The 10,374-nt window shown below is 48.0% G+C and overlaps 1 protein-coding gene across 1 annotated transcript; it reads left to right on the top strand.

Moving 5' to 3' along the window:
* The first annotated feature begins 7,406 nt into the window (after positions 1-7,406).
* On the top strand, positions 7,407-9,747 carry LOC6549967. The gene has a single exon (XM_001978704.2). The coding sequence runs from the start codon at positions 7,407-7,409 to the stop codon at positions 9,498-9,500; it is 2,094 nt and encodes a 697-aa protein (XP_001978740.1). The 3' UTR covers positions 9,501-9,747.
* The last annotated feature ends 627 nt before the right edge of the window (positions 9,748-10,374 follow it).

Here is a 10,374-nt window from a genome sequence, read left to right as displayed (position 1 = left end):
CAGGCACCCAACTTGTTTTTGTCAATTGAAATTCAACCAACAACCAAAGTTCAGAAGAAAAACAAATGCAAAAATGGAAAAACCGTCTATTTCAATTGGCAAAATGGCAATGGCACGGCTGGGGCCTTCCTCACAATTTGATAGCTGGCCAAAAGTCTGCGGTAAGTATCCCACTATGAATTCGGTGCGAATGTGCTTGATTAGCCCCAACTTCGAAGAGAAGAAGGTGCCACCGCCACCCGGCTCGAACTTTACAAAGATTCCTTAACTGCTCACCTCAACAGTCTGGCCAAAATTCTGACGCTCGACTCTTCCTCTGCGAATTGGTCAAAATGCCAAAGGACAGACACAAAATGAACTGAATATTCAAGAGCAGGTCATCAGGTGGACAGATGGAAGCGTATTGGTCGGGCTTTGAGTGGCAACTGGCCCAAAGAGTTGTCAAAGAGAATTTTGTTGTCCAGTCTTGGCGACACACTGAGCGAAACAGGATCGGGATAGGATCACTTGAAGTTGGAGGTGTAATGAAAAATTACATCTCTTTAGGTGCAAACAACAAAATTCAGCGGTTTTCCAATGCGATTTCGTGTATTGGTTTGTTTTATATACGAGTAATCACTTGAAGTTGTTGGAGGTGTAATGCTCATGGTGTTCATGGAAATCAGGGATAGAATCACTTGAAGTTGGAGGTGTAATGAAAAATTACATCTCTTTAGGTGCAAACAACAAAATTCAGCGGTTTTCCAATGCGATTTCGTATGTTGGTTTCTTTTACATACGAGTAATCACTTGAAGTTGAAAAAATTAATGAACAAATTACATCACTTTAGGTTTAAGCAACAAAATTCAGCGGTTTTCCAATGCGATTTCGTATATTGGTTTGTTTTATATACGAGTATTATAATGCTGACATCAGCCAGTGAGAGCAGCAAGTAGATGCACCAATCAACCAAATATTATTCACTTGTTTAGTCGTTTTTCTCAGTGGAGCTAAGGGCAAATAAAGTGCGAAATGCCAGGTGCCAGCCACTGACGAATCCAGTCGGCAGGAGAATAGGGCGCTGGAAGGACTGGCAGTCGGAAACAAAATCAGGCAAATACACACACAGCTGGAGAAACGCCTAACATAATATGCCAAAATATCTGTCAAAAATATTCGTTGAAGGGGCGGGCGGCTGTCCTCCGTTGCCGAAGGAAATGCATTAGGAAAATATAGAATTTTCCCGCAGCAACGAAACGGCGCGACTGCCCCTGTCTCATTTCTTCGGTGGAACCTGGTCGGAAAATGTCCTCATTGAACATATGCAGAAGGCATGTTAACATGGCGAATAAAATCATGTGTGCCTGCATCTGTGTGTTTGCCTAACGAGCTGCATTAGTCGCTGATTGCAGCAGCTGAGCGGTGCCGACATATGTAGGCGGAGGGGGCGGGGCAGGACGAGGCAGTGGCAGTAGCAGTGGCGCCTGGGAAATACGCATCTCGTTTCCGGCACCTCAGCGCCTGGCTTCATTGCCGTCCCCGTCCCGACAACTTTAAATTTAAATCCCAAATGCACCAGCAGCCGCACCCGCACCCGCACCTCACCACACACGCGCCATCTGTGGGCGAGCGGCAAAACGCACTGCATCTCGTTTTTCCCCTGCATACTTTAAGGCTGAGAGTGTTAGTGCAGCGAGGATATTCATTGCGGCTGGCTGTTAACACCGTGTTACATGGGAGAAACTATAATCAAACTAATCAAACTTGGAAGAAACCATTTTTTGGCACTTTTGAGCGCCAACGACAGGCCAGCGGATTTTAGTTGTCAATTTTTCAAAAATGTAGGCGGGTGAAATTTGTCTTCAATGAATGCTAGCATTTATTTTAAGGCTATTTTTAGCAAAACTATTAAATGAACCTTTTGTTAAGCATGTAACAGCTTTTTGTGATCAGACTAGTAATATGTGCAATTTTTGTTGGTCTCTGACAATGAAATTAAGTCAGGGTCTCACTTTGTAATTGCTTTACAAGAACAGTTGAGATGTGGTTTCCATATATTTTACTACATTTTTCCTAGAAAGACCTGTTCCAAAGACAGTTCCATATTTATGTAGATAATAATTCGACAACATTCCGGCACAAGAGAAAATAGGCTATTTAAATTTTAAATAGAAACCCTCGATCTTTGTAATAATTGGATAAATGAAAAAGCATCACAATTGCCTGGACTATTAAAATCTAAATAACTGTAAAATGCTTTCCATTTCCATACACTTGGGAAAAAGGGATGGGGGATTTGGAAATGGACTGAAAAGCGTATGCGTGTGTGTCTTCAGTAATCGTGCGGATGCACAGTGGGCCAATAGGTAATAAAAAGAGCAAAAATAATAATGTTTTTTTACCTAATACCTACAATAATATTGTGTTATAATAATCAATGTATCTCTCTTACAGAAGTAGTTTAACTATTTGACACTTGTTTCAAAATGAAAGCTACTTGCATACTTCATTTGCATTAAACTAAATTAAGTACATAGAGTCCTTTATACATAAGGCCGTGCCAGAACTGGGACGGAAAAATTCTGGTCCAGTGTGCGTGGTAAAAGGAAACTTCTGTTTATTTAAATATTAAGCAGAAATGCACACACACAATCACACAATCACACAGGCACTAAAACGCTTGCAAGTTGTGTCTGCTTGCGAGTCTTCGTATCTGTGTGTGCATAAAATATAAATGAAACGGGCCTAATGCTTTGCAATACAACGTTTCAGAGTGTTGTGCAGTATTTTAGTTTTCAATGCCTGAGCTTTTATGCAAAGTAAACAAACCACTCACACACCCGGCATTTACACACACCTAAACACAAGTACAGTGCTGGAAATATTTTCTAATCCAGTCTAGCCATATTAATATTTAACTTACTTGATATCGTGATATTTTTTACAGCCCCCTCTAAGCTGAGTGTTTCTTTATCGCTAAATTTTAAACTATCTTCACTCTTTAGGGGCTACATCATATAATTTATTTCAATAGTACTATTTATTCGCCGACGCGTCCCAGAAGTTGAAGCTATGCGTTTTTACAAAGCCTCAGAACTTAAATCTTTGATAGTATTCAAACATTTGTCCCCAGTGTTTCCACTCCAACTGTTACAGCAGTAGCGCTCTCATCCATACATACATAATTTTTCAGTGTACATATTTGTGTTTGTATTTAGCAGTTGAGGCATTAGCCATTGTCTGTAGAACAAACCAGCCGACAAAAGCCCACAAACCAGCCACGCCTTCTTCACCAGACCCCTTTTGGGAAACCGCCCGCCCCTTGATAAGCCCTTGCAGCATCCCCTTTAAGCCACCAAAGCCCATGCCCATGGCCAGTGAACTGAAGCTTCACAATCTGCTCAATGAATCTCAATAAGTTTGTCATGGCTCTATGGCTAATGCATGAGTGTGTGATTGCCAGTGCGTGGGTGTGAGCACCGTGGGAGTGTGAGTGCGTATCTGTGTTTGCTTTGCATTCGTGTGCGTGTGCTAAATCAAGCGGTAATTGGTTCTTCGCCTGCCATTTCCACTGCCAACGGTTCGTCTGTGCCGTTGTTTATATAATTGAAACTAACACAAATAAAGTGCAAAAGCTTTCTGATTATGGGTATTTGCGCCTGCCGCACAATAAGGCAAATGCCGGTACCTTCCTACGCTTTCCACCGCCTCGCCGCTTCACCGCTTCACCGTTGCCCGAAGCCAGGAGTTCTGCCAGCGGGAAACGCTCGAGGATGCACACTTTGGGGACAGTGGGTCGGAAGTAGGTGCTTTCCCAATCAAAATGAGAAACCACTGAATTATAAAACTCATGTTAGACAACTGAAAGAAATGAACGCCTAGGTGAGTCTAACCATTATAAATGATACGCGATAAGGTAGTCGACTTACTGCTAAAACAACAAGCAACAATTTCATTTAAGTAATTCAAGTATCATGAAAATGGCGCCCGAACTGAGGAAGATACAAGGATATTTCAAATGATTGGACAATAATCTTCGAAATGGTCAATGGCCAGTTAATCAATGGAGAGATGGCATTAACATACACTGGACATAAGGCCATGGGAATACATTTTAAGATATGAAGATATGAATAAGTGTGTTGCAATGCAGCCCTAACATTGCTGAGGTTTCAGGATGCATCCTTTTTTGCCCACTGTGCGGCAACCATAAAAGCCAAGAGTGCGTGTGTGCTTGATTACTGGCGTAAGCTCGTGTGCGTTTGGTTACTTAAGCTGCTGTTAACTTAAGTATAACAATGATAAGGATAACGTCGGGCATTTATTTACCTACCCCTGCTTCCAACGCGTGTTTGCACCTTATTTATTTGCCACTTGCCTCCGTTTCCATGGGCCTGGGTTTGAGCCACTTGCTCGGCATTTCAGTTAAGTAATTGGTATGGCTAAGATTGGGCTCTAGTGCCAGATACCACTCTGTAATTTGCCGAAGACAGTCCGTATAAGTCCGCCTGTCTAAGCCTTAAGTCAGCTCATTCCCAAATACCCAAATGCTCACTGATCATCCAAACTACCAGCCTTCGCACTGCATCTCAATTAGTGGCAATATACGTGTATGTAAGTTTCATTTAGGCGGGAAGCTCTGTTCTTAATTTTATATGTAAGTGCTAGCAAGGCACCTGATTTATATTTCGTCACAATTATTTGACATCAATTAACCCATTGCGTCATTTCACGTTATAATGGGTTAAAGCCACGCACAAATTTGTAATCTTTGTGTGCAGCTGGACACTTCGCACGGCCTTTTATTCCCGGATCATTTGGACCATTTGCAGTCATTGCTTTCGCGGCTCGTGTTTTTGATAGAGGATAAAAGCTGTTTAAGAAGAGTACAGCGAAAAGCTGAAAAAGAGGAGAAAATGGGTGGACAACGTGGGGGTAACAAGCGCGTCGAGCCGCCTGTGTGCTGTGTAATTTTGGGGAAAACCAAAACCCAGCAATCTCATAATGCGTCGTCGCATTCATTGTCCGGCCGGAAAGCCACGCGCCCCTTGTCGCTGGCCACTTGTCATAAATAAGCAGTGCAGCTTGCAGGACCTTGTTTGCCACCCAATTTTCCCAGCGCTTCCCCGCTTCCCCGCTTCCCCAATTTTCTGTCCACAATCCTTGCTCGCACTTCGAATCCCAGGGCCCTCGCATTGAACGAGCAAATTCAATTTAACGAGAAGTTGCAACAATCAACGCTGCTCCTGTGTCCCGCGTCCTCCACGCCACCCACCGAGGATATGCCACCCGCTCTCCTCCCCGCATCCTTATGCCCCTGCACCACACCCCTCCACACATCCTGCGGACAGTCGGCGGGCGGGAAGAGCAAAAAATTGCCAAAAAACAACGCACAAAAACACAAATGTTCAGACAATGGCAAGGATTCCGAGCAACAGGAGCCGCAAAAACAACAAGCCGAACCAGAGCGAGACGGCCTGAAGAAGCTGGAAAGAGAGGGATATATGAGACAGCGAATGAGGCGGGTGGATGTGGCAGGAGCGGACTGCAAGAGGCACAAAAAAATTGGGGCCAGAAAAAGGCAGCGTATGCCAACAATGTAATTTTGACGCTTGATCTCGGCGGACACACATGCACCTATGCACAGAGAGAAATTAAGCGAACTATTTGCGAGTCCTGTGAGATAAAATGCAAGTTACTTCAATTTCGAACTCAATATACAAATAGGAAATCGTGAAAAAATATAATATATAAATATTATTTTATATTTCGAAAATGTTGTCTTTGCTCCGGATTCCTTATGATTTAGGGCAAGTTATTCCTAAAAAAAAATTAAATCTTACTCCTTTCTTCCTCTTTTAAGGGCTTCAGAGGATTTGCTGTAGTTGGAGATATGAAAAGGAGAAGAGTTCATTAAAATATTGGCTAGATCGATCGAATCAGATCAGGAGTGAGAGCGGAAATACCTAACTTGAGCATTTCCGTCCGTTTAGCTTTAAATTTGAGCTCAATTGAACTAATTCCTGTACTACAGGGGCTTTTGTTATAGTTTAGCCATTGCAGTGTAGGTTCATATAAAAAGCAACTGCAAATGGTAAATGGAAAACGCGTTGGTTTCACAGAACAGCGTAAAAACTATGCTAGATAATGGACACCGAGGAATTCACTGCCCGCAGCGCCCAAAAAAATGTGGAATTTCGTAAATGGGAGTGTATCGATGCGTTAAATACCCTTCAAATTGTAGCTCCTAGCTCATTGATTTAATGTCTCTCAGAAAAGGAACGTATTTGTCTACTCGGGTGTCATTTTCAAAGTTTCCATGCCTATGTAACTAAAGTATTTTGAATAAGCCTAGTAAGTTCGAATTATAAAGGCGGTTTTCCGAGGCGGCCAGCACACTTTCAAAAATATGCTGCTGTGGATTGCAGAGTATAGCAGCCGGAAAAAGGAAGCATGCCTGACCACTTATGTGTGGGTCAGTGCATCTGTGTGCGTGTTTGTTGTGAGGTTTTGCATCCTTTATTGGTTCGTTTTTCACGCGTTTTCCGTGCGACTTTCGCGTGGTGCATTACTACCGCCGAAACGCCAGCAGCTTCCACACTTTTCCCACCCACAAAGTCTCATAATATTTCATGGCTGTTGCAGATTGTTGACATTTTGGCTGCTCTGCACCTCCGGCCGCGTTCCGTTCGGTTTTTTCGAATTTTTTCTATACCGGAGTTGCTGTAGTTCTTTCGATTATGCGGCAAACAGGGGGAGTGTTCAGGGGAGCGGGCTTTTCACAAAGCAGCCACTGCAGCGGATGCAAACAAACGCAGCCAGAAGCGCCAGGAAAATGTTGGCATAGGGGTGGCATTTTAGGGGCTTAAATGGAGTGGGGTCCCGGGACTCCGCGCATCCGGGGGATCCGGGGGATCCGGGGGATAGCTGCCTCCGCAGTCGCGTGCACACAGGATAAAACACGCATCTGTCGCAGTGTCCGTCATCATCATCCTCATCAAGTCCATCATCACAAGAGCGTCCACATCAGGATGTTGCAACGGATATGTCCATTGTTTTGATGTGAGTTTTGGTTCAGACACAAAGGGGCGGAGGGGTTTTCCGCGGCTCTAGCCGAAGGACTCTGGGTTCAGAGGAGCCTCTGAACGCTTTAGTGGAAACCCATGTGGCCATCGAGTTTTATATTTGATATTGAAAAACGAGCTAATAAGCATGCATTCAAAGTTACTGAATATTTGAACAGCTGAACTGAGTCGTATACGTTGGAATCCACATTTCAGCGGCGAGATTGATCCCAGTAGCTCCTCAGTGAATCATCGAAACTGAGTACAGCCGTTTCGATCCGCTTCACACTCCCACACTACATTCCCACTGTGAGGCTGAGGACTTCAGATTCGGTGGCTGGGATCCAAGCAAGTGCCTGCAAATGTGCGCCGCCGTCTGCGTGGTGGTCACGGTGCCCACCGAGGCCGAGGAACTGAAACTGGACGCCAGTTTGACCAAGCCGTTGGCCAGCACCTCATATTGCGCCAGCTGCGGCGGCTGGGTGAGGAGCTGGTGCCCAGATGCGCCGAGTGGCGGTCTGTGCGAGCGGTGTGGCCGCTTGAGTCAGATAGCCGGGAGCAGTGTGCATCCAATGGAGTCGAGCACTACGCCAGCGCTTAGGAGCCAGAGCAGGGCCCTGCAGCTGCCCAATCTTGGGGAGGACGCGCCTTTGGAGCAGCTCTTGAGGGCCATTGCCCAGGAGCTGCGCTTGGAGGACGTCTTCTGGTCGCACGACATCAGCGGGAGGCAGCTCCAGGCACGCTTCGACCTGCTGCAGGATGAGCGCTACGAGAGATTGCTGTGCACGCTGCAGGAGTGGGGCGTTGGCGAGCGAGCCGGCACCCATGTGTCCGCCCTCACCTGCCTGGAAACGCGGGCTAGGCCCGGCCAGCAGCTGCCCAGACAGCACCTTGACGAAGTCGTGGATCAGCATCAGCATCCGCATCAGCAGCAGCAGCAGCAGCAGGAGCAGCAGCAGCATCACGAGCAGGGCCAGGGCTGGCAGAGCTTCATGGACTCGGTAAGATGTAGGCTGAATGTGAACCAGGTGGTGCGCCAGGTTCGACGGGATGCCACCCTGACCTTTGACTTCGTGGTGCTGCTCATGGCTGCCGCCCTGCTCTCGTGCGTGGGTCTCGTCGAGAATAGCTTCCTGTTCCTCTCCAGCTCCATGCTGATTTCCCCCCTGATGGGCCCCATCATAGCGGCCATATTCGGATCGGTGATCGGCGATCGGGACCTGCGTTGGCTGGGCCTGAAGAACGAACTGCTGGGCATAGCTGCGTCCGTGGCCATTGGATTCTTTTTTGGGGCCATGGTCTGTGGCTTCGGGCACTTCTTCGCCATATCCACGGGTCTCACGGAGGAGATCGTCTCCCGCTGCGACACCCACTCCCTGGCCATCGGAGTATGCACCGCCCTCGCCTCGGGGGCAGCGGGCGCCATAGCGGTTCTGGGTGGCAATACGGGCTCCCTGGTGGGCGTGGCCATCTCAGCCTCCCTGCTGCCGCCCGCTGTGAACGCCGGACTTCTGTGGGCCCTGGCCATCGGAGTCCACATACTGCCGCCCGACCATGAGCCCCTGGCCAGCCTGGCGAAGCACAGGCTGTACTCCTCGCAGCTCTCCGTTGAGCTGCTGGTTTGCGCCGCTGTCAGCATGGGCCTCACCCTGCTCAATATCATTTGCGTTTGGCTGATGGGCGTGGTGGTTCTGCGGATCAAGGAGGTTGCCCCAGCGGTTCAGCGGCATCAGAAGTTCTGGCGCCACGACGTGCGCACAGCACGCGAGGTGGCGCTCCTGGATCCAGCCCTGCAGACCGCCATAGATCGCCTGGACGAATCGCAGCTGGATGCGGACGCGCCGCACTACCAGCGCGCCTGGTCGACTGGCATAGATCGTCCGGCCGCCTCGCACACAGGAATCGGAAGCTACGACATTAACCTGTCCAGCAGCAAGGATCCGCCGAACAACTACCATACGGTACATGGCTTCCAGGAGTTCTGCATCACGCTGCATCGCCTGAAGTCTGCGCCCAAGGTCCTCCCGCCGCCGACTATAATGGAGCTGTTCACTCGCCCGGCGCCGAGCTCCGACCAGACCAACACGGCGGGCAGTGACTTCAGCAGCTGCCGCAGTCTGCCGGACATCGGCAGCCACTCCCGTCTCTGGCCACATGGACCGTCCAGTGCCATGAGCATCCAGTGCCTGTTCGCCGGGCCTGGACCAACGGCAACTGTCCCTACGGAGGCGAGTCCGAAGGGGGAGCGCGAAAGGCGGAGTGTCCACTGGCGGGGGGAGAAACTGAAGGTCCTGAACAGCAGGGCGAGCAGTCCGCTCAGGCGGACCGGGCAGGTTCTGATACCCCTGCCCAGGCTGGACTGCAATTTCCCGGCGGATCGCACCCTAAGCCTGTTGCCCTTCGGCTCGCCAAAGGTAGCGAGTCCCGACGAAGAGCAAGACGAGTTCCAGGCTTAGCACTCTGCCACTGTGCCAGCCCCAAGTCGCATCCTTAAACCTATTACCACCAGACGCCAGCCACCAGACGCCATCAAGAGTTCCGCAAGCATCCCAGATGAAGTCCCGAGCTTCGTGTCCAGCACTGATTACTCGCCGCTCCGGCGGCGGTGTCCTTGTTTGCCCACCACTTTAAGCCGCCAGCACTGGCGGTCGTGTAATTTAAAAAAATATGTGTTTGCTATGGCTGTGTAAAAATTGATGGAGATTAAATATATAAAGCCCCAACAGGAGGCTGAAGAACAGTTCGAGTTCCTTTGTATTTATGCATTACTTGCACCTATTTTAATGTACAATAATTTCGCGTGCATTTAGCTGCAAGATCAAACAAAGAATATTTTAGCCCGTAGGAGCTACGAAATGCACCCTTATGAACTTCGTTATATTCACTTGTCTCAAGCGAACTGCAAGGGGAAATTAATTGAATAAAAGCCATATGCTTTTATTTCTTTGCCTTCCGTCATTTGCTTTTTTTGCACTGCTGTTTCCGTCAAAAACCGGTTTCTTTTAAATCACAAGGTGGCGACACCGATGTGGCGACAGTGCCAACATTCCACACCACACTCTACTGTGGACACCTTGTCCTCGGCACAGCTGAATTCCACTCCACCCAGGTCCGGCATTTTCATAGCTCTTAACTTGGCCAAGTGAGGCTGCCGAATGAAGACTGCCTCGCTTAATTCACTTACCATTGAGCAGATTGTTGGCCATCGGGGCATTTGCTCCTTTTTCCTTTTTTCCTGGTCCACTGCCAAGTGAAGCCAAGCAAGTCAATGGATATCGAGCTAGCTTCTGCTTTTCTTTCTCCTTTACCCATACTCACTTAACAAGTATT

Source organism: Drosophila erecta, unplaced genomic scaffold, assembly GCF_003286155.1.
Source record: "Drosophila erecta strain 14021-0224.00,06,07 unplaced genomic scaffold, DereRS2 tig00000126-arrow-pilon, whole genome shotgun sequence".
Lineage (NCBI taxonomy): Eukaryota > Metazoa > Arthropoda > Insecta > Diptera > Drosophilidae > Drosophila > Drosophila erecta.
The sequence above is the reverse complement of the archived record's forward strand: the minus strand, read 5'-3'. Positions and strand labels throughout refer to the sequence as shown.